General features: G+C 40.0%; 1 protein-coding gene across 1 annotated transcript in view; it reads left to right on the top strand.

Moving 5' to 3' along the window:
* AGBL1 (AGBL carboxypeptidase 1) overlaps positions 1–24,717 on the top strand; it is a 290,414-nt gene that overhangs the window by 148,227 nt on the left and 117,470 nt on the right. The window contains exons 19-21 of the mRNA XM_054837473.1: positions 7,494–7,623; positions 10,770–10,901; positions 14,927–15,103. Of these exons, the coding sequence (XP_054693448.1) occupies positions 7,494–7,623; positions 10,770–10,901; positions 14,927–15,103 (439 nt within the window). The remainder of the gene's footprint in view (positions 1–7,493; positions 7,624–10,769; positions 10,902–14,926; positions 15,104–24,717) is intronic.

Here is a 24,717-nt window from a genome sequence, read left to right as displayed (position 1 = left end):
ATATATAAAGTATTTGTAGACCCTGAGAAGAGACTCTTGAGATGACCCCATCTCATGGACAGTATCAAGAAACTGAGAACCTAGTTTTTATTGGCTCCCTGAATCATTATTTGCTCCTTCATACAATAGTACAAAGCATTATTAATTGAATTTTTCTCAGAAATGACAGTGCAAAGCGTGGGCAACTGCAGGTGAATGAATTGTCTGGTATTTAATAGTTCCTGTTGTTACAGCTAGAAGAAATAGAAATCTGATGGGCATCCTTTGCTGTAGATCTGGGAGGGAAGTTAGCTTATCTGTGGCGATGCTGTTAACTCACCTTTTCGGTAGATCGTGTGAACTCCTTGTCTTATTTGATTATGACATTGACAGCATTAGCTGAGGTGAAGCAGATCTCATTCTGCATCTCTAACTGGTTTGTGACCAAATGTGACTTAATGAAATGTGTCCACTGAGGGGAAAAGGAACCCTTCTATATACCACAGGGAGCTGAGCAAGGATGGAGACGCAGTTACATGCACTGAAGAGGAAGAGCACAGACTGCATCATTTATCTTGGGAAGCAAGGATTGTCCATTGTGACAAAATCAGTCAGATGTAGCAAGTGAAATGGTGAAGGCTCATTACACTAATTAGTATCAGTGCTCAGCTGTAGGGAAGCCAGAAGAAGAAGCTGGCAGAGTGATACTTTAGGATAGTGTTTGCCCAAGAGGAAGTATTATGCATCATGGACTCGTTAGTTAGTGCCAGGAGGGAAGAGTCGTACGGCAGCCACGGTCCAAAATGAGATGGATCCTTTCAATGGCATCCTTAAATTGGTTGGCATCCAGAGAGCACAAGTGTCATTCGGGAGAGAAGTTTGGCATTGTGTGTGTGTATGTAAGGTGCAATAAAAAAAAGAGAAGTAGTAAAAAAAAAAAAATCCTTTTAAAGGCCTAGAGATAAAATAAACTAGGCAGTAAGAGTTCACAGTTCAATTGAAAAATCACCATTGCTTGGTATTTTATGGGGATCTCTCAGGAGAAGTTGACTTTCTGGCCTTGTTTTTTATCATCTAGTTAAACAGTGCATGCCTGCCTTGGTGCTTTAATACTAACTGTGGCCTTTACTCATGATGAAAGCAGGTGTGATAGTAAGTTGTGGTGCAAATGAGGCTTGAGGGCAATTAGCATTGTAGTAGGTCATAAGTGGGGAAGAGGAGTGCAAATATAATTTAGGAATGAAATGCACACTTGAAGAAAAAGAGATATGGAATAGGGGTTGTGGCTTCTGAACTCTGCTGTGGTTGTGTTGGGAAGGCAAACTGCTCTTGAACCTGGTTCCGTATAGGCATTTTAGCATTTATGTTGCTTGTAGTCAGAAAGAAAGAGTGAATGATATGAAATGAATTGTTAGCTGCACTAATGCTGATGGGAACTGTTTCATTCATCGGTGTCTGTGTATATGCCTTGCAGCTATTCACCTGTATTTCACTGTAAACAAGAAAAAAATCTAATAACTTCATGCTCTGAACAAAGGAAGAGCATCGCTGCCTTCACTCCTTGGAGTAACCAGGTGAGGGGATCACTCACCTCACTGCAGGAAAACCTGGGGCTTGCCTAGATGCAAAAGTGAGATGTCCCAGCGGGAGATTTAAGTGGCCAACTTTCATGGTGGGAAAGATATTTCACCATGAAATTAATGGTGCAGTCCAGAGCACAGTAGGTAACATGCCCTGCCCTCTAATCCCCCATTGTTGATTCCAGCTGTGGGGTGCTGTAGTGCAAGTCTGTATACGTCTGCTATAAAATGAAATAGATTAAATGATGAGCTCTACAAAGTGGTCCTCAGCACTTTGTATTTTCTCTTATGCCTTTGAAATTTCTGTGTCTTAAAGGATGGAAGACTAGTTAGCTGTCATTCTGAAGCTTCTGAAAAATATCCAAACATTTAAAATCCAGACTGTTTTATATTGCATAAGCATTCTGTTTCATTGGATTGCTCTCAGTGTAAAGCCTCCAATATTTACATTGTTCTGGTGATATTCTGTTTTCTGGAACGATCGTTGGCATCTCAGGGCAATACCACGATGCAATGCCTGGATGGCATTGGATGAGCATCTCTGTGGAAAGGACACATGATGAATATAGTCATTATGGTTTCAGCACATGGGCTTGAACAAAGCCAGAAAATAATGGTTATATTTCTGATACCTTCCTTTAAATTATGAGGGGAGGGCTTTGCTGGTGTTGCCGCTTCCTCATATCACTGAGTCTTGCTCTCTGAAAAGATTTGAAATCAAGAGAAATGAAGGATTTCCTTCCCCCTTCCCCCCCCCCCTTTTTTTCCCCAGGTTGCTCTGAGCTTTCTGAATGCCAAGACCTTAATGCAAATATTCCTGCTTCCATCCTCAGCAGTAGTTATTTATAAAGTCCAGCATGATGTGTCTGGTTGAGGCTGCCCCATGCTGCTCAATGTTGTCCTGATGTTTGCCTGTGCCTACTTCCCTTTATGTAGATATTCTTATCCTACGCTAGTACTTATGTCTGGTTTTAAGATGCACAGTGAATGGTGATGCTGCTCTCTACATATCAAACGCAATGCATCCCTTTAGATTTTATAGTTCCCTGTGCCCCAGGTGTTGTTGTTATCAGTCCTGACATCACTCATTTGATATGATGGGCCCTGTCTTTCCATTTATCTGTAATGGACAGGAGAATTTGAATCATTTTATCTTCCAAGCACAGCAACATCTTTTCTTTAAAAAGTGACTTTTTTCTCTCTCAATTTCTTGTTTTCTTCCTTGTCTAATATCTTGTGCATTATATTTATCCCCCAATCTCTTTACTCTGCATCTTCTGTTCCCTTTTGTTTTCTTTTTCCTGTGTATCTGTCTTTTTCCTCTCTCTTCCTCCTCCCCTCCCATTTTCGTACCTGTCCAGGGCACTGATCCAGGCTTATTGCAATCAACTAAAAGGTTTTATTGACCTTATCAAGCCTTAGGTTAGGACTAGGTAGCATCTCTCCATCCATGCATATGGCTTGTGCAGTATCTGATGTTACATTGTCCTCAAAGCCAAGCAGGCTTAAGAGCAAGACAGCAAAGAATACACATCTTTAGTAAAACTTAATGTCAGGCTTTGAGGTACAAGATTAAAAGCAAGGTCTTACAAGTGCAAACAGATTTAAAATACAATTCTATCTTAAACCAAACAAGTCTATTCTTTAGCTACTTAACCTCTATCTCATTAACTCCCTGTGAGGTGCTCCTGCCTTCACAGCAAGAGTCTAATGCTTCAGTTAGAAGCGCAGTTACCTCCTATGGGTTTGGAAGAGGAATCTCAACCTGATCTTTGTGTCTGTGGTGTACCACCTTCAGATGCCAGCTATCCGGTTTTTCATAGAGTAGTTCTCCTACGTGACTAGCTGCATTTACACATCTTTAGACCTGAAGATAGCATAGAAATAGGAATATTCTTGGTGGCATATAATAATGATATTTGAGGCTAGCACTCACCAACAAGTTCACCTAAGGATGAATTTACCCTGCTTGGAACCAGTCACATGAGTTATCTTTTCTCCAGAGAATGGCTTGAATGCTTTGGTTTTATTCATCTTACTGGGCTATGTGGCACTACTGGAGTACATCTGAAGGACAGACTGGCCAAGTATTTCTTTCCTTGGGCAATAGTAAGTGCTGAACACTTTGCTCTGTATCATCATGACAGTTAGTGTTTTCTGGTCGCATCCGTTTGGAAAAGTTTAGTTAGTGAGGATCAGAGGCTCTCTTCTTCCACCAGCTCCATAGTTTCTCTTGAGTCATCCTACAAATACACAGAGAAACACAACTAGGGTCTACCTGGAGAAGGTCAAATGCATTTGTTTCATCTCCTTTTGCTGTGCTCCACTTGGTAGCCATGCACTGCCCCAGAGACAGCTAATAGCTATTGCATAGGCTGATACGTGTCAAAGAATGTCCTGGCTGTTTAAAGGTAGAAGAGGAGGAAGGGCTAGAACAAAAGCATCAGGCTAGTGAACAAAAGAAATGCAGTTTAATTGTTTTGCATATATCTCGGTAGTGCATCTGGGTTGAAGATACATAACAAATATGAGAATTACAGGTAATCTTTATAGAGACAGAGATGGGGTTTTCTTTATTTATTGGAATTCTTTTTGGCAAATGTTTTCATCATTTCTGTTGAGCTGCTACTAGTCCCTTCCAAGGTGGCAGGTAGTCTTGCTAATGCCACAAAGGAGAAAAGACATATAAAACATTTAAAGCAAATGTAATAGTTTGGAACTGTGTTGTAAGAAATGCCTTTGATTTGAGCAGTGAATTTCATTAAATCCTGTCAAACATTCAAAGCCAGTCTCAGCTTCCTAGTCCCTTTACTTGCTATCAGCACTTGAGATCAGCTTAATATTTTACCTTCACCCTTGGTTACAGAGCATAACGGACAAAACCATTATCTGCGAATGTCATCGCTATTAGGAAAGAGAGAGAAGAAAGGAAAGGGATAAGGGGGAACAGGGCTGGCAGGGAGCTGGTATCTGCAAAAGTAAACAGACTTTAACACTATGATGGGAGGAGGGAGAGGGATGGGAAAAATCAGCCTCTCGTAATTTAATTAAAGTTCTGAATTTCCTTAAGAGCTGTGGATACAAGCTGCCAGGCTGAGGGCTAATATTTAAAGGTCATTTAAATGAGTAGAGATGTTAATCGTTGAAGGGACAAAGCTGAACTTTGTCTCCCGGCTCTTGCCTACATGCAGAGATGTTGCCTGCCTTCCCTGCAGTAAATAAGAGCTTACAAATTATTGTTTTAGGTTGGATTGCACTTACTAAACTAATACCAAGCAAACAGCAGCACCTGTGAACTGCAGGGGGGGATTGACTTGTCATAAGGTCACCTCTAAGAAAAGTCACAATTTGTATCAGAGCAGCAGAGTTGGTGAATTGTATTATGGACAGAGCGAGACCAGTCGAAAGAGTGAGGGTGCAGTGAACAGCAGAGATGTTGGCATGCTGTGCGGGAACCGTGCTCATGTATGAGTAATGCGTTGCAGTCCATGGGACACAGCAGAACCACGTTCTGCAGTAGGGAACACCGGTGCCTCGTCACACCGCCTACTTGGCTTTAATGCGCGTTCATAGAGCTGATGAGGAGTTTTTCTTATGCACTTTTCTAACAGATTGTGGGATGGCTTTACATGTTCTGAAGGAATGTGGAAATCTTTTACAGAGGTTTTTAGCCTAATAAATAGTGAAATAAAAAATTGAGCTTAGGGCTGGTTTGACATTAATCTCTGTATTTACTGAATCCTTTTAGGAGTAGTTTTCAGTTGTCATATTTCTACTCCCTGGCATGTTTGGCTTTTTATGTTGGACTCTTCCAGTGCATACCAAGGCATTTTAGCAGAGGGACACATGCAGATGACTTTGGTAGACACAAACTAGTGTCAATCTCAACAGGAAAGGTAGGGGAAGTAGGTTTGGGGGTTTTTTGTAAGCAACGACCATGTTGAAACAGTATTTCTGTAGGTCTGAAATAACAAGGCATTTTCTTCTTGATGTTAACTTGAAGTATGAGAATAAAAGTCCAGCTATCATTCTTTCCTTCAGAATGGAAATTCTGTTGTTGTTTTCAATTAGTGGTGCTCCTTCATATAAGTGTGGTAGAGTGGTAGAGGAAGACATCACATGCTTGTGTCAAGGAAGTGTTTCGGTCTTTTTTTTTTTTTTTTTTTTTTTACTAGTCACATTGGGGAAAGATGAGTTTCTGAATGCAACTGAATGAATCTTTATGTGGAATTGTACCTCTTGAAAGGAAACCATGTAGGCACACAAGTTCTTGGCAGAAATACAGCTGCTAATCTTAGTTGAGCAGCTGTTGTCCTGAAAATCAGGAAAGGTGAGCCTAAAGGTAACTTTATCTGAAGAGCCTTTAAGAAACATAGCAGAAGCTGTCACGTTTTCATGTAGAATTTTTGGCAGAAGCATCACAGCAGCATTTGACAACTTCCCATGTGTTAGCTATTGCTAATGTTTTCCGATTCGCCGACTGAGTAACATGGGAACTATGGATTATGAGGAAAGAAGGGAATTCAGAAAACAGTGAAACCAGAGTAAGCTCGGAATGGATCTTGTGATGTTGCCAGAAACCCCAAGATGGCATCAGAGACCTTGTTTTTCTGTATTAAAAATGTATGAAATTTTCTTAGTGACGCTTATTATTTCTTTGTCTTTGGTTCTTAATCAGTTCTCCATTTTTTATACTTTTTTTTTAAAGCATTCCTGCTTTATGACCCTTTTTCTTCAGGCATCATTTGCAAGTCATTGATAATGCTAAAGATGTTACATACAACACACCCTAGCTGCAGTGCAAGGCTCTGCCAATACAACAACAAACCACATCCCCAGGAATACATTCCTACTTTATTTTGTTCTAGGAGGCTGAAACAGCAAAGCTGGATGTAACTCTGTAGCTAGACATTAATCCAACACTTAGGATTTTTGTTCTGAGGGTTTTTTGAAGCACAAGCCAGCCCGAGCTTACAATGCCACCAGAAGCATTCTAGTGCTGAACTGGATAGTATGGAGGTGATGAGGACCTACCACAATCTCTCATATGCTGGAGGGCTGATTCCTGAATTTTATCAGCACACCACGATTTGAAAATTGTGAACCAAATTACAGCAAATCCTTTGAGGAGTGTGAGGAGGCTCTGATTTACACACAGTTTCTAACAAGGGAGATTAGTTGGATTTTGCAAAGTTGTACAGTGGTGTACCGCTCCGTACAGTCAAGTATCCTGCACAATCTTTCACTGATCACTGAGTCAGTAACAGAATATGTTCAAGCTAACTACAGGAAACATTTTCTTAGTGCAAATCTGGGATCCTTATTTAGCTTTTTATTCAGCCTTTGCAGTGAAGCTAGGTAATTGTTCTACATAATGATGTAGCATGCATCAAGATCTTTATGTGCTTTAGATAACGGCATTTCTTGCGAGTGGAGAAATTTAAATGAGATATCCAGCTCATCTCATTTAAGTGCATTCATATTTCAGACTGGTCGAAGAGATTCAAGTGCCTGTCTTCAATTAGAATGAGCAGGAGTTGGATGTACTTGTTTGCTGTGGAGGTTTTGAGAAGCCTATGCTCTATGTAAGCTGGGCAAATTTCATAGATAGCACAGAATTTAGAAAATTTCAGAAGACTTTTTGTTTGTAAGTAGTCTTTTCATTTGTACATACTTAGGTAACAGAAAAACTGCATTTATTTTTAGGTCTGCAACTATGTGAACCTTGGAAGGAAAGGAAATGATAAAATTCATATACTATAAGCACCTTTAAAACATAATATGGACCGTTGGTTCATTCTAGCCCAATGTTCAAAACCTTTTACCTGTATTCTAATTTGCATTCCCTGTCCTTGTGCTAGGGCTTGCCAGAATTGGAAATTTTTTGGCGTTCAGCTCTTGTTTTGCTAGTTGTGTGTCGCTTTCTGATTTCAGCCACCGTTGTTCGTTGAGTGGGGATGATCTGAACAGACAGTGGTTGACACCCAATTCCCAGCTCCATCCAACTATTTACCACGCCAAAGGTCTTCTCTATTACCTGCACAGCACTGGCCGGGCTCCTCTGGTGAGTCTCTTCAAGGATCTTTTGTGAGTTATTGTATATGGATTGTTTACTGTAGCTGTGTGAACAGTCTTGTTTTAGAGCTAGAGTGATTTGGAAAGCATTATGTGCTGTTATAATTTCATCTTACAGAATTGTTTTGAAAGTCTTGGAATATTTATTCCTTAATGGATCTTCTAACCAACAACTCCAAATTTCAGAGTGTCTGCACACCTGGAATTTAAATGAGAAAATGAGTTCCTTAAAGCTCTTTAATATCCTCAAAGTACTCCAGATAAGCTAAATATTATGAGTGGGCTATTGCTATTTTCATGAAGATGATAGGGGAAATTCCACAAAGATTTAGTCTGAATGGACTGTGCAAAAGCCCATGTTGGAACAACCCATGCAATTGCAAAGTCACAGGAAGCAGGCCTCAAAACATCTGAACTTCCATGCTGCTTTGGTAATGGGAAGAAAATGGCTGGGTTTGAGGGGTACCAGAAATTCATGAGAGGCGGAGTCTCGTCTCAGAGCTGCAACTGGGATAGGGCTGGGATCCATCCCATCTGCTCAATCTTGTTGCCCAGCAGAATGAAAAGATAGTTCTGAGAGCTCAGGAGAAAAACCACAGGGAGGTTCAAATGTTAATGAACAGATGTGGATGCACAGTCAGGCAGGAAATGTCCAAAGACACCAAATTCTCTCTGGGTTTGATGAGAAAAGCCCCAGACAAGGTGAAAATGTCTGTGAGTTTCTTTAAGTGAATTCTCATGGGAATGTGGTTTTTGTCTAAGGCAACAGCCCTGAAATTCAACTCTGCAGCCCGAAGAATATTGTGGAAACTCAACTCACAGTTGTAAATTTACTCACCAACCTTTTCCTTTAGTTCAGAGCAGTGTAGGATCAGTCTTGTTTTACCCTGCTGTTTGCTATCTGGCCTTTCTTAATACACAACCATCCTTGTCACATCCAGGTGCATAAAGTTGAACACGTACTCAGTGTGAGTTTTCATCATTGCTGAGTGAAGGGAGACTATTGATCCTATCATCTCCCTCACTCACAGGCTGCATGTCAGAGTTGGTAAACAGGCAACCCAGCTATCTGACTATCTGATCATCCCTGTGTGGTTTCTGATACAAAAAATAATATTTTAGGCAGATAATATATTATGTCTTTTGTGTGTTGGTAATTCTGTAAATTGGCAGGTAATTGATACCCAATTGAGTTGGGTTCTCTGCCTTGAAATAAGACGAAAGCTACAAAATCCTGTTTGATATTCATAGAAATAAATTCTAGGTGGTACCTGTGGTTAACCTAAACTATGACTGTGTATTGCTGATAGCGTGGATGAAACGCTAGCTGGAAAAATGTCTGTCATTAAGAGAACCAATAAATGCAGCTCTTTGGAAGGAGATATTACAGGGTAATTGCACGTCTGTTCAGACAGTTACTTCAAGTGCAGGGTTTGCATACGCCCTGCAAAATATGCACACAGCCTCAGGGGGCTGAATCTCTGGGGTCTGTGCAGTGCTGGCTTTTTTCCTTTGGGAACGATGCTGGTTGTAGGTTTGCACCAGTGAACAGCTCTTAGACTGCCCTGTTTGTCTTCCCCTTTGTGCCTTTGCCAGGTGGCAAGGGTGTGCAGGAGCAGTTGTTGCGGGGTAGGACGCAATTCGTGTGCTGCAGGTGTGGAAAGTGTGTGCTGCGGGGATGGGGATGTGCAGACCAGAGCCCTGCAAAGAGAGCTGGAGGTGAGCGGTGGTGCAGGAAGGAAAGTTGATAGGTCAGAAACCAAAAGAAGCAGCAATGTATAAGCTATGAGATATGTCTAATTGTCCACCTAATTAGGAGCAGTGAGATGGTTCTTTATGCACGTGTGACTTAGCCTCTCCAGTATGTCAACCTACTGTTTGTCAGAGGAGCTGAAAGAATGTACGTGCTCAATTCCTGGATAATTAAACTCCCTGACTTGCTGCAGCTAAACTTAGTTACTGTAGCTGGTAAATAAACATACTAGGGTAAATCTTGCCCTAACAGTTGGTGGAAGAAGCTCATCTACTCCATCTGTTTCTCCCCTCTTATATATGTATTTATGTAAGAATATGTATATATTTTTACCCCATATTTCTCCCCTATCTCTCTTTACACTGATCCATAATTCCCCCTTACCATCCTACACTTTTTTTTTTGTCTCCAACATAAGCCTTGGAAAACTTTCATTGAAATCTTGAAGCTCCTTTCTACTCAGTGGTGAATACTGGTTTAAAATGAAGCAGTTCCTTCTCTTTAGAAATTCTTATCTTTTCATTGACAGATTTCTGAATATTCCTGATAAAGACATGGAGAATATATGTAACAGCAGTGTGTATATTGACTTCATATCTCAGAGGGCACTGAAATTGATTATTCTTTAAGACTTAGGTCAATATTTACCTCTTGGGTCATTAAATCCTGATTTTCATTTCTATAGGAGTCGATATCTGCCTATAAAGGCAATCAAAACTTCCTCTAAAACTGGGAATGTGCCTTGTGCCTAGTTTATGTGACAGCTGACATGAGAGATGGATTAGATAGATAGATTAGTGTGGAATGAGCTTATTTGCCGTGAAGATAGGTCATGTTCTGTGCTTGGCTTCCAGGAATTCATGCAAAGATCTGGCAGCGTTGTGCAATACAATTGCACAATTGTATTTTCCTGAAAATTATGTAGCACAGGTTTCGAATTTAAAGATGACAAAGTGATGACTAATTGCTTGGGAAAGCAGAGATTTCAAATCTTCTGGGGATAAAGCTGGAGTTTAGAAGCAGAAAGAGCCTGACAAATTGTTCTGGTGTTGTATCATAAGTTACCGTGAACAGTTAGGTTCCTGAGTTGCTGTGGATGCTTGCACAGGTGTTGTGTTTACTTCTGCTGTAGACAGAAATGCACCGGTCTTGACTCTGGATCCCTGAGATCATGTCAGATTGAATAGATAAAACAAGAGACAGCTGACTAACAAAGTTTGACACAGGTCATAGGCATGGCCCAGAGTCTAAGCTACTCTGAAGGGACCTGAAAAAAAAAAAAGTTAACACCTCTCCATAGTTTTATAGTGCTTATTATGAAGAACCAGGAAACTTTTTCAGTGTTCAAGACTTTGTCTTTTTTTTTTCCCTCCTCTCCCTAGGTATTCTGTGACTACCACGGACACTCCCAGAAAAAGAACGTGTTTCTTTATGGCTGCAGCATCAAGGAAACCTTGTGGCAAGCAGGCTGCACGGTTGACACAACAGTTATCACAGAAGATGTTGGCTACAGGGTAGGTTTGCTTTGTTCCTTTCTGCAATTACTGGCATGTATGTGCATCTATACAGCTCATTAAGATAAGGCCAGCTCACAAATTTTGTAGATTGGTGCAAGCTTCCCTTACTTCTGTGGAGTAATGGTCCAGAGAGTTTCAAATAATGTGTAATATTGTCATCCACCAGATATTAGCAAGAATATTGTCAGTAGTTGGGTCCCTATTTATTTCACTTTAGTAAGATGCTGTGTTATATAATGTGGCTACAGGCTAATAGAACTGCCCAATTTTTGTGTGGTTTATGATTTCTAAACATACATACACTTTTGTTTTCTTACCCCACCATAATAAGAAAATAAATAGGAATTATGTAATCGTAACTGAGAAAATGACAATGTGCTGCTGTCTTAGTTGAATTGCTTCATTGCACAATACTCCTGGTCTCACTGAAAATGCTAGAGAATTCAGCGGGTGTCAAACAGATCTAACGTCATGGGGTTGTAGCTAGGGAAATTCTTCTGGAAATAGAAAGAACAAATACTACAATCTGTTTTATTTCTACTTCATGTGAATGTCTTGTTCATCAAGCTGTTCTCTGTTCTCCTGCCCGTCTCTCTTTTTGTTTCTGTTTATCATTTAATAGGAAAATATCATCTAAAGTTATGTGGAAAAAAAAAATCCTCTAATTATAGTCTTGAAAAAGGTTAATTTTACAAAACATTAATTGTGGCCTTAAACTGATTATAGAGGTATAGCTTGATTCACTTCAACCTGAAAGAGGTTGAAAAGTCTTTTTCAGTTTGTGTCTCTATAATTTTCGCTACTTCAGCACAAATACTAATTATCCTCCCATGAGGATGCCACATCTTTCGTGTTTATCTTACAGCATTGTACACAGCGTACCGAAACTTTGCTGGAAGAAAGTGCTCCAGCGTTTGTCATGAGAGGTCCCTGTGGCAAACGTTATTTCACAAAGAAAGCAGGGAAGGCACTTATAGTCGGGACATCTTTTGCTGTGTTTGAATTCCGAGGGCTTGAAAAGGCTGAGGATGGTTTGCTGTTACACAAACAGAATTCAAATGCTGCTTTCAGCATCTGGAGCCTGTCTTGAATCAGTAAGGAAGAAAGGGCTCCAAGGCTGTCCAAGAATACTCTGCAGTGGCCTATAAGAAAGACTTTGTGGGTAAATCCTCTCTTTTGCACAAAATGAGAGATGGCTGCCTGCTGCAGTTCCTGCCTATGGGTCACCCTCTTCCTCCTTCGGCTGGGGAAACTGGGTACGTAGAAGTACACACCTGCAATTGCAAACTGCAGCAGATAGTCGCTACTGTCTCAGACCTGCTTTCTTGCACTGTTTGCACAGGTTTCTCTCCTGCCTTCTGTAGGTAGTTGGGGATTAATCTAGCCACCATGATTGATTTTTTTTTTTCTCCCCAGGAGCAGGAAACAAATACCTCAAGAAAATGTCATTTTTGGAACAGCCTTTGCCTCATAGGTCATAGACTCAGCTGTAGCCTTTGGCAATATACAGGAGTAAAAGTCTTCATTACCTTCTAATATTTGGTGGCCTCGGGTGACTTGTGCAGCATTGGCATCACAAAGCCCAGCTTGAAGATTTGTCCTTTTGATTGCCATTCCAGGCCCCTTTGACAGCAATCTCTGCTGGGACATCAGTAAAAAACCATAATTCCATTCTCTTCTAATGGGATTGGAGGTTTATGGACAGGGTCCTGTGTGAGGGGTGTAGCTTCCTTTGCTGTTGCACATGCTAAATCCAGCTGTGTGTAAGAAAGGGAACACAGTCACACTGCTGCAGCATTATCATAAAAGCATCCTTTAAAGGGTGTGTTTCTACCCTTTCAAAATATACTATTGAAAGATAATTAATGAGAAGAATGAGTAGAGAAGAAAGAACCATTAGTGTGAAATCCATTGAACGCTGGTAAAATGAAAAGAATATTAAATTCAGATTTGTTAATGCTCCTAAATGAACCCTGCGTACAGAGACATTACAGTTACCTGCCAGCGTTTTTATTTAATTAAATGTAAAAGATTGATTATGCATATAATTTCAATTGTTTTAAAAAGCTAAACTGGATTAGGGATCTGATTATTGTATTTGATAGTATATATTTACAAAAAAATCTGTGTGTTCATTCAGATAAGGGCAAAATGAAAACTATCTGAACCTTCACATACAGTTTAACTGGATCTCATGATTGTCCTGAGGCTTATAAATGTCTGGGTGATATGGGCCTGCTGCATTTTTTCAATTCCTGTTCAACCCAAATCCAGGAAAACCTGGAAGCACTGCATGAAAGCATACTCTTTTGTGATCCCCATGCAGGGAACAGCACTTTGAAGGCAATCCAGAAATGTTGGATGCTTAGTCTACAGCAAGCAGCAGTCAATTTTAAAGATTCCTGTGTTCTGTATGCCCACAGGAAAGGGAGTAGTGTTGTGGCTCTTAGTAGCACACTGGAGATCTTGACTTAAGAGGGTGGCTTGCAGTGGTCTCAGATTTAAAATGGAATCTCTTTCTCCACCTCAGTTTTTTCATCTGAAAAAATGGATCTTATAGATCTTTAGATCTATACCTTATAAAACTGGTTAAGTCCATTGACAGCTGTAGTCAGAATATACTGAAAAATGAAATTTACTTTTTTCGTTAGAGATGTGTACGGTTAAGCTGTTTGCAGGAGATACTGCAAAATAGTTTAGGCCAAAGATTTATCATTCACATCAAATATATGTTAGGAAAAGATGTTATTCTTTCACTTTCAATGAAACCAGAAATTCCCTTACAGTGCTATGAAGTAAAGCTCAACAGAACGGAACTACAATTGCTCAGAATCGGTCGGTGAAACTGATTGTTATTGGAAAGTGAAATTAGCTGGTTGGCTTCCACTGCCCAAACTGAATGAAATTCAAGGGTAAATGCCATTAGCAATAAGCGGGAACTCCTTCTGTGTGATTCCATTCAGGCCAGATGTTTAAGAAAGCTGTTGTCAAAGAAATAATGAATATCCTCATTTTGCTTGCTCTTCTCTCGATGGATCCAAATGGTCTTTTGGCATGTGTTGCGGTTAGTATACCAGCACTAAAATTAAACACACACGCCCACACATGCATGTATTTGTGTGTGTGTACCTAAAGGTCCAGTTTCTACAAAAAGCACACCTAGTTTTAATGTATCTAGTATATGTTTTTACAGAGTGTAAAAGTAACAGGTTTAGCACTCTATAATGGCTAAGTAAGCGTTACCTCTGCACTGATGGAAATATTTGATACTGCAGTGTATTAGGAGTGTTTATAGACTTTGTTGGGAAATATGATATCTAGAATAACAAAATCACTCAGGGCTAAGATGTAATTTTTACTGGGTTTTCATGATTACTTTTTATTGTGATTCTCTAAATGAAGTGTATAAAATAATCATTTGGATTCAGATGAGAATATTTTGGTTTGTTTCACAATGCAAGTTTAATGTTGAGCTCTATTTTCATACAATTATGTGTGACCTTCAGGGCGAATAGACATCCCCTGTCTCTGCTCTATGCTAGGCTCAGATAAAACTCCTCCCATAGCTTAATCCCTTGTCAAACTGTGGATGCATGATGGGAGGAGATATAGTATAGCTGGAGAGAGGAGAATGGGGATGTCGGGTACTGAACTATGACTGCAGCCCTCTCGGCAGCACAACAGGAAGCTGTAGGTTAATGTCGAAGCAGCTTGAGAACAAAACTCTGTGACTTCAGCAGTACCAAACGATTGAGTGTGAAAACGTTTGATTTTGAATGTGATATAGCAAGTGTAGTATATATTTTGCGTTTTAGTCTTTGGGATGAAACAAATGTTAGAATCTGAGGATTTCACACGGGATGGACATAATGCACTGGTTGGAGCTATCTCAGTAACAGTATCTACAGATAGATTTGATGATATATGCATTAAAAACCACAGGTCTCTATATGTGTGTATGATACAAACACATGCACATCTGTTCAATTCATTTTCTCATCACTGCTGATATTTTCTCATAGGCTCTTCCGAAAATCCTGGATAAAGTGGCCCCTGCATTTGTCATGAACAGCTGCAGCTTCCTGGTGGAGAAGTCCCGGGAGTCAACGGCCCGGGTGGTGGTATGGAAGGAAATGGGTGTGTTGAGGAGCTACACTATGGAGAGCACGTACTGCGGCTGCAGCCACGGACTCTACAAAGTGAGTAAATCTTTCAAAGAACCCTGTGCCGCCACCCTCCTAATGCACGGCTCATGAGCTTGAAAGGGAAAAGCAGAGGAGATAGCCATTGTGTCGATGCTTAGCATTGTGTTCTCTCTCCAGACCCATGTAGCCATGCTTCCGAGTTTCTCCTCAGAAACTCCTCCTCGGTTTCTCCCTCACTCTTTCACCTTCCATGCCAGGAAAGTACAGTCTTTGCTCTGAGGTTTCATTCCACAGTGAAATAAAAAGAAACTCCAGTCTGGAACCAAAAGCATTGAGCTAAAAGGAAGAAGTGTTTTTGACATGATACAGGGCACTTATCCCTATAAGGGCATTTACAGTGTTGTAAAAAAAATGTGTTGGCAGGTCATATGGACATCTCTGAGCCTAGTTCTAAGGTAATTAACTTGAACACTAGTGGCACTAAGCTCTTTGGTACAGAGTAGCTCCCTGAGCATTCATCTGGCTAAATTTAAGAGCCTGCACTGAGAATCCTGCATTTAGAGTTGCCTGTTACTGATGGCCAAAGGTAGCTAATCTAAGGCTGGTTTTGACAGCTGTCCGTGAGCTCAAGGTATGCCTTTGTGATCTAGACAGACCTGAATTCCACATCAAATGACGTTCCAGAGTTGGTAGGAAGGGCTGTACTCATACTGAATGCATCAGAGACATCAGTCTATGAGAACTCCTGCCACTTTTTAAGTACGCAGGATGAACTCTGGTAATTGCATTTGAGTGATCATAATTCTCCATTCACTCTAATGGTGAATTCTTTCTCTCTTCCTTTCCCAAACCTGTTGCTTTCATTGAAAGGCTTCCATATTCCACCTCGTTTCTCCCACTAGGGAGCAATCCTTATCTATCTTAATAAGCAGTTAAGGATCCTAAAAGACCCTTAAGGAAAGAGCCATTATTACAAATAACAATTAATTAATAGGACATTCAAATGATTATCTTTGCAAGCTCTATACTAATCTTTTTACCTCTCTGTAGAATGTAGCCAGGAAGTACTCAGTTGCTGTTTTAACCATGCTCTACTATACACACATCAATTCCAAGACAGGAAAGGCAGAAGAAAAAAACAGCAGACAGTTTAAAGAAAGAGAATATAATTGTCCTGGGCATTACATCTAACACTCCCTACTCCTGAGAAGTGATAATGGTTTTTTAATAGGCACCACAGGTCAAGACAGGGGGTTTGAATATTTTTTAGACAGTGAAGGGAAAAAAAAAAAAAAATCTAAGTCGACTGAAGTCAATGACAAAACTCCTAGTGATCTCCTTGGAAGAGGATTTTACTCATTGCCTAGATAACCACAGTTAGACCTAAAAACAGTGACACATAAGACTATCAATATCAAGGATTTGTTCTCCTTCAGCATCTGTGAGGTCTTTAACCCAAATTTGCTTAATTTGTGCCATTAGATGTTTGAAATAGTAGGAAGAGAACATTAAATACCGTATTCTGGTGTTGCATTTAAACACTGTGCCATCCGCAGGGGTCCTGTATTATATAGTAGAGGCACCAAAAATAAACAAAGACCTAATGCTGTTGGTTCAGGATTCTTCTTTTAAAGAAATCCTTTAAAATCTTTGAAATTATTTTCTACAGTCTTTCTTGTGTTCTTTTTCATCACTGATCCAGGACCAGAGGCAGCCACTGAGGACAAAAGCAAGTTGACATATGAGGGCTTGTCACTCAAGACAAAATCCAATGTTCTCATGGCCCATAAGAAAGTCTGTAAGCTGTGAGGCAGCTCTGAAATTTCCATTCTGAACACACTGAAAAGCTGAGTCCCGGTTAGATTATTGGGTTATTTTAATGAGGTCATATATCCTTTTTTAAAAATTATTGTTATTGTCTTTGTTTAGAATTATCATTCATCTCCAAAATAGTGGATACATAAATATTCCCATGAGGGAGCATTTCTTCATCATTTCTTCATCATTTCTTCATCATTTCTTCATCATTTCTTCATCATTTGGATAATACAAACGCTTTTTGCAGTTTCTCTGATTAAGGCAGCTTTAAAGTATTTCCACTATTTTTTTTCCAAGTACACTAAGTACCCAACTTGTTAGTATCAAAATGCAATATAATTTCTTATGTTGACATTTATGCTGGAGCTGCATATAAATACATAAACTATCTCTTTCAAATAATTGATATTAATAGGCTATTTCCTCTTCCTTTTAGTGATCTTTAGAGTTGGTTCTTGCTTGTTTGCTTGTTCTTACAAGTGGATTATTTAGGGTATGAACTTGACAGGCTGACTTGAAGATTTCATTGCATAATACCATTTATTACTCAGCTTCCAGCTATCAAGCCAAAACTACTTCATTAGTATCTGGAAGTCCTGAAATTATTCCTGTAAACTGGAAATTAATCACATAAGAGGTCACATTTTTCTAGAGACTTCAACCTTGGTTGTTTGCTTTTGGACCCTCAAGTTGAGGTGTGTGTAAACAATAGACTGAGACTAATGCTCAGGCAGGAGGTGTCAGCATCCTATATTTAGAGCTTTCTGATATTTGGATTAGTGGATTTGTGTTTAACTGTGAATAGAATCTGTTTCATAATTGCATAGGACTGATCTCCCTGTAATAATATGTCCAGAATCTCCCCTGGACAAGTATGCCCTTATGGTTTTGATACTTTTATACCTTGAAGTACAGTACAAACAGCAGCTAGGATTTAAAACATCTCCTTATGTGCAGAGAGGCTCCCAAGTCCAGCATCATTCAGTGTATCAGTGGTCAAACCTCTAACAGAGTGCAGCAGACATGGATCCTGGTCTTTAGCTTGCTTTCTGCTTGTAAGTGATGGAAGTAGTTCGTTCAAGTACCTGCTTTGCTGGCTATGACCACAGCTACAGTGCTTGGAGTTGCACAGAGACATCTGATAGGGATTGCACAAAGGATTTAGGAAGACCAAGAAAGCCTTTTAAAGGCTGCAAGAGGTTAAAATATTAATTGCATGAGGCTGGTAAGTGTGCCCCCTCTCACCACAGATCAATGTTGAGGAAAGGCTGAGGCAAACCAGAACCTAGTTTTCTCATAGAGAGTCTGGAAAAGATGCTAGAGTTTTTCCAAGGAATGTGTGTGGCCTCTTTTGGAACGAAATGTAGCCTTCCTTTTTAAAAGAGTTTAGTGAGTGAAAGATAAGTCAGAAATTTGGTGCTATTGATATGTAAATGAGAGAGAATGGTGACCCCAGCCTCGTTTAAAAGTCATTTTTATGACTATAAATGGGGAGGAGGGCGGAAATGAAAGGAGAAAAGAGATGGTTTGTCTCTGTCGAATCTCCCTGTCTGTGTGATCAATGGAAACACAATAAGCCAACTACCCTTAAGGAAGTGAAACATAAAACTCAAGAAACTATTGATCTTATCTAAGGTTTTGTTCAACTAAGGAAGAAGAAAAGAAGGGGAAAAAAATCCAAACTCTTTTTCATTTTGTCTGGATTGCCCAATTCAGTCTTAGAGGAGCGGTGTCTCTATTTGAAAGTTGCTAAAACCAAAGCTGCCTATTTCTGCAGGGAATTCTCCCTACTGCTTCTGCCAGTTTACAGCCCTATGGTCAAAACAGAAAACAATTTTAAAAAAAAAAAAAACCTGCTTATCATCTCTTTTCTCATGCGAAACCAGTCTGCATTGTTCCCTCTTCGCAGTTTTTACCCCTCCAGCTCGCCATGTGATCTTTATTGCTACCTCCCTCTTGTGGGATGTAGAGCCCCTTCTCATCTTTTGGTTTTTAAAAACTGAATGCAAGACTGTACTGTAGGAAGTTCTACTGAGTACAGGTACAATCATAGCTCCGTAAGAATCAAATCTCCAGTGACACATACTGACGTTTTCTCAAGTTTCTGGTATGATTAACATTTTAACTTCCATATATCTCTTTGCTGTTACTATGTTCTATCATATTACACTGTTTCACCATTCTTCTTGATCCCTTGTTACCTGGCCTACTAATTAAGACCCTTCTAGAGCGTTTTGCACTCTGCTGTTCCATTTGTTACTGCATCTACCATCCTACAAGTTAATATCTTTTGTGCCATGGTATACAGCTGAGTTCCAAACCATATTTCTTGGTAATAAAGTGTATCTCCAAACTTCAGCTTCATGCTCTGTGAGTAAGTGTTGGAAAAGCATTTCCCTTGGCATGTTGTGCCTGGTGGAGGAGATGTAGGACTAACGGAAGCAGATTTTAGCTTCTTGCTTTGAAGGGATTATAAACAACAAGAAGTAACAAATGAGTTTTAAAATTATTGCAGATATCTTGACAGTGCCCTTTGAAGGAGATTTTACTACTGATATGGGTCCCTCTTTGAAGAAAGCCTTTGGGAGAGCTGAGAAAAAAGATTTTTTTTTTTTTTTCTGTCCAGTCTAATACTTCTAAGTCAGAGGAATTGAATACCCCAAATTTTCTCATCAGACTTGATTAGAGGGAAAATCCATCCTTTTGCAGAGACACTGGAAGCAGAGAGAGCAATAGCAAGCAGCATGGCCATACAGGTCATAAGACTTTCTTGATAGTCATTCAAAATGTCTTTGAATAGAAGTGGTGAGACTTTGTCTAAATAGATTGAAGACCTGATATTATCCATCCCCTTTAACCTGGCTAGCATGGGCTGAATTATTTAAAATGAGTCACAAACCAGTGATTTACCATGGAAGTGTGGCTGAACTAAAGCAATATGGCAAGATGATGCCTCTTTCTACTCCTTCAGAGGAGACTTCTCTGGTTTGGCCTGTTTCTGTCCAAATTGTTACTAATGTGTGATTTGTCCATTGAATTGCAGCACTATTTCTTTGTAGTTATCTGTAAGCAGTGAAGTATTTTCATCATCTTCCTTACTATTGGAGATTACTTACCAAATTTCTATGAGGAATTTTATGTATGTTTTATTCATAAGCAGTTTATTACAGTTAACAGTCAGAAATTGAGTTGTTTTGATGGAGTTTGCAGGTCACATGATACTGCTGCTGTTCTCCAGTAAGATGGATATTGTTCTTGTAATTGGAAGTCTGGTGCACAAACAAATAATTTTAATTTGGCCTCTTGCCAGTCTTCAGCCACCAACAAAAATGGTTTCAGCAATATTCTTGCCACAAAGCATATTTGGTAAGTACTTGCAGAAAGGAAAAGTAAAGAAATAGGATATATTCTATGCTTTCTGGTGTATGTTTCTGGAAAATGCTTACATCATCTTCGCAAGTCTGACAGACTTTTTCTCATTTCTGATTTCTTTTGTCCCCCAGAGCTTATGCTTTTCCTAAGTATGTATAAGTCTCAAAAGCATTCAAAAGTTTCTTTTCAAAAAATCATTTCTAAAATGTGTGTGCTTAGCTGATCCTCTGTGCTCTGGGGATCTCATTCAAAAGCAGATGCTGAGAATAAGAAAGAATGATTTTCTTTCTGATAGTTCTGCTTCCAGTTCTGGTCCAAAGTGGCTCAAATTGGAAGCAGCTGTAACAGCAAGAAAACTATAGAAAAAAAAGTTATCTAAAAGTAATCTAAGGACTGAAGGTTCTGATTAAGGGTCTTGTTTGTTCTGTTTCCTTCAGTCGTTTCCCAAGACAAAAGTTCACATCCTATTTGCTTTATTTTCCTGCTGCTTTTATTTCCACCAACCCCTTGCACTTAATTGATCGATGATTCAATTTGTAAGATATTTTAATTGTACCTTTTAGGCTTGTGGGACTTGCTTCATAAAGCTCTCTAAGGGTTGATGGCATTTGGGAAGTGGGGAAAGATGTGGGGGAAGAAGAGAGAAAGGGTTTCTGAGCAAACAAATCAGGAGATAGTGGGTGTCTGTCATCCTTGGACACTTGTAGATTCTTATATGAACTGTTGCAGAATTTTCCCTCATTAGGTGTTTTTAATTTTTTTTTCTGATTGATTATGTGACTAGGAAGTAAAGGATTGGTTGACAAAATGCCAACTAAGAAATCACATGCTTAACTGTGCTCAGATCTGTTTGGTTTGTGCCACAGTAAACAATAGCAGTTTGGAGGTGTGCTGACTTTGGTTCTCTCGGATTGTTTGGAAAAGCAAATCGCATAACTGGGGGAACTTTGTAGGGATTCTTTGGCCCTTACACCTCCAAGAAAACTGGAGTTTGTCAGTAGGACTATCCTGCTTGGTCTCATCTTTTTTGATGGATAATAAGACAGTTAATGCAAGTGTGACCAAAACTACATGAAATGTAAATATAATCTCTGTTCCCCAAAGGCATGCGTGTTATTGCTATTTACTAATTTTTTGTGGAAGGTGCTCAACATTGTCATATGGGAGGGCCGTTTATGTGCATTTAAAAGTCTGCACGTTCTGCATTCAGGCCTTCACGCTGTCTTCCCATTTCCTGATCCACTCCACAGCTGATTTACCCTTGCTGTTTTGGAAAAGAGCAGTAGTTGAGTAGGGTCATTTTTCTTGTCATTTCTGGAGAAGGCTTATTTCTTATTTGTTTGGGTTTTGTGGGGGCAGGGGAACTGTTTTGTGGTTTTGGGGGGTTGTGGCATTTTTATATGTGTTTTGGTTTGGTTTTGGGGGTTTTTTGTAACCCTATATAGGACAAGACCTGTTTTCTGGTACTAGTGTGACTGCTTGAAGCCTTTTGCTGAGAACATTTGGCCCCTCTTCCAATGGTTGCCAAATGTAGATGTTCTGTGAATGACTCTGGAAAAGCAATGGGCTCTTAATCCAGTAGACAGAGTTTGCTGCTGTACAAACAAACAATTGTTTTCTCAGGGTGACTGAATAATTCCTTATCTCAAGAAGATAGTTTAGGGGTGGTTGCCTGCCAAATACTGTGCACTAGTCCATCTGTTGAGGTGTCCCATGAATGCTGCCTTGAAGCAGATTTTTGGAAAAGCCCTCCCCAGCACCTGCTGCAGTGGATTTCGGCTGTCACTCAGGCCGTCTGCTTTCCCATTCCTGGGTTGAAAGATTCAAGTGTTAGGGGACTGAGGGATGTTCCATTGTGTTTGAACTCACATGGTTACTAGAAACGGGAGAATGACACTTAATGGAGAAGAACGGACTCACGACTTGCTTTAGCCTCCCTCTCCCCAAAGCACTAAAACCCAACACAAGAATTGTCAGGGGGCACTGGGCAACAGTATTTCAGTCTTTCTCATTATTGATGTATACCTGAGGAATGATATACTGGAAATTTTTTACATGTATAGCAAAAGATGATCATTGATGCTAGCTGGATCACAGATGAAGATACTAATTTAAATTATCTTTTAATTATTTCTCCTGTGATGTTGAGCCAGCCGTATCCCTGACTTGCTAAGTTCAGTGGCATTAAATCAAGGTAGATTTGGATAATTAGCTTTGGAGAGATATTCCAGAGACCCTGACAGTCTTGGAAGGAAGGATGTGTTAGCAAATCACTGGGAACAGCTTGTGAATGTGCCCCGTCTGCCAGCTCCATTGCTGATAAAAGCCAGGAGAGGCACCAGGCTTTATCCTCAGTCATGTACTGGTCGGTAAGTTATTTTCACTGCAGACCTTTGGTTAAAGAAAATGGGAAGTCTGTACAGAAGGGCTGTTGCAGTGGTGATTTTAACACACCTCAAACTGAGTTTGAGGCATTTCCAGTGGGAATGAGCCACAGGGAAGTCAAATCACAGCCTGCTGCCACAGCAGTAGTCTTTTAATCTTGCTGCGCGATTCTGTTCTGAACTTTCCCACCAAGGTTAGTACTTGTGTACCAAGGTTACTATAGTGTAGGTTAGTACTGATCGCTGGCATCTACAGATATTTCAGTCCCAGACTTAGCTTTTGACACAGCATTTTGACAAAGGAGTGATGAATCCAGTATGGAAATGGGCAGCCCCATTAATAGTGCCAAAATGTGTGGTTTATGATATTTAATTGCTGCAGCAACATAGTAATTAGGCTGAAATTACATGTCTTTTGGTTTGTAGCCATATAACCTGTGATTTCTGGCCTCGTTAGGCTATATTGAGTCAAATGAATTAGTCCTGGATGAGAACTCTCCAAAGGCATCCCAGGGTGATGCTGCAGGCTGCCACGAGCAGTCCTAGCAGCTAAAATAACTTTGGGCTCAAGAGTGTTGTCCTCATGCCATTTCATGTGCATGGACTTTTCCCTAGTTTCCTTCTCCTTCAATTTAAAGACAACTCATTGTATATCTGCAGAAACAGGAATGCTGAAGATACATTAGCATAAAATGGAATAGACAAAAGGCTGTAGGTAGAACAACGTGGGATCTTAGGTCCCATTTTAGGACCTCAGTCATGCAAATCACATTTCTCTGTCTCTCCTACTTAGTCATTCAGGCTAAGGATGCAAATCATAGCTTGGCAGAAAATATAGGTGCTATATCCTAACCCAGATTTTGTTGGTAAAAACATGTTACAAAAGAGAAAAATATGGTCCTGAACCACAAAGTAGTAAAAAATTTGCTAGCTTCTTTGCCTTTTGGAACCAATTTCAGAGTTGACACTAAGGGGATGTCTGCTTCTCCAGCTCCTAAGCAGACAGCCTGGCCCAATCTGCAGCCCTTTAGCAGAAGCAGTATCTTAAATCAACTCCTTTGTCTCTACTGTTGATAGATTATTGGGTGCTGACTGGCTGTGTAACTGGAGAACAGGTCCCATGCCATGTGGTTAAATTACAGCACCATAAAAAATGACAACGGGGTGAGATCATAATAGATCTGACTCTGCAAAGCTGGGAGGTATCCAGTTCTGTTGAGGTTCAGAGGACATGGCTGGCATGCAGAATAACAAAGCAGAGCAATCATGTACCGCCTCCTTGGCCCACTTTTTTCCAACCATCATATAATTGAAACAGTTGTCTTAACTCTGCTGTTTGCCCCTTCTTTTTGGGACTCCTTGGAGTGCTTGTTCCGACAAATTCCCGCATTCTCCTATGTTCCTTTCGCTTGCTAATGATGTTAGCATTTCCTAGTTGTTAGTTCACTTTTTATTAAACCAAGGGATGTAGCAAACTCCTTGGGGCTGAGGAGTGGAAAACAGGTATTATCTTGGTTCTTTCCTGTCTTGAATGTTGATATTCCTCTAGATTTCTTCCCCCCCTCCAGTGTATTGTAAACAACTGATGTTTCTGCTTTGTTAATGGGATCTTTCTCCCTCAGCTGCTTTTGCACTTCCCTAGATACTCGGTTGCCACCCAGTCTTTCCATATTCCAATGCTGTATTTGAGAAAGGAAATGATAGGTACAGACTTAGAGGATTTATCAAACTTTTTCTACAAAGAGAATGAGCAACAAGACTATGTAGAATCAGAAGTGCAAGTATCCTGTCATGCCCATCTTCCACAATTTGAAAGAGCACAATTAGATAGAAGAATCCCAGGTTTTGACATTAGAGATTGGGGCAACACAGATGCTTGAAGAAAATTAAAAAAAAAAAAAAATCCATCTGTAATGCACTTGAGGTTGCATGGAGAGATTGCATTTTGTGAGAGAACAAGATATGAATCGATGGCTGACCTCCGTATTTTTACCCTACTGACAAGATACTGTTATTCCGGTCCCATTTGAAAATGAACAAAATCAGTGTACTCATGCAGAGACATAAAAACAACAAACGCTGTCACCTTGTGAC

The sequence above is a fragment of the Grus americana genome, chromosome 10 (assembly GCF_028858705.1).
Source record: "Grus americana isolate bGruAme1 chromosome 10, bGruAme1.mat, whole genome shotgun sequence".
Taxonomy (NCBI): domain Eukaryota; kingdom Metazoa; phylum Chordata; class Aves; order Gruiformes; family Gruidae; genus Grus; species Grus americana.
The sequence above is the reverse complement of the archived record's forward strand: the minus strand, read 5'-3'. Positions and strand labels throughout refer to the sequence as shown.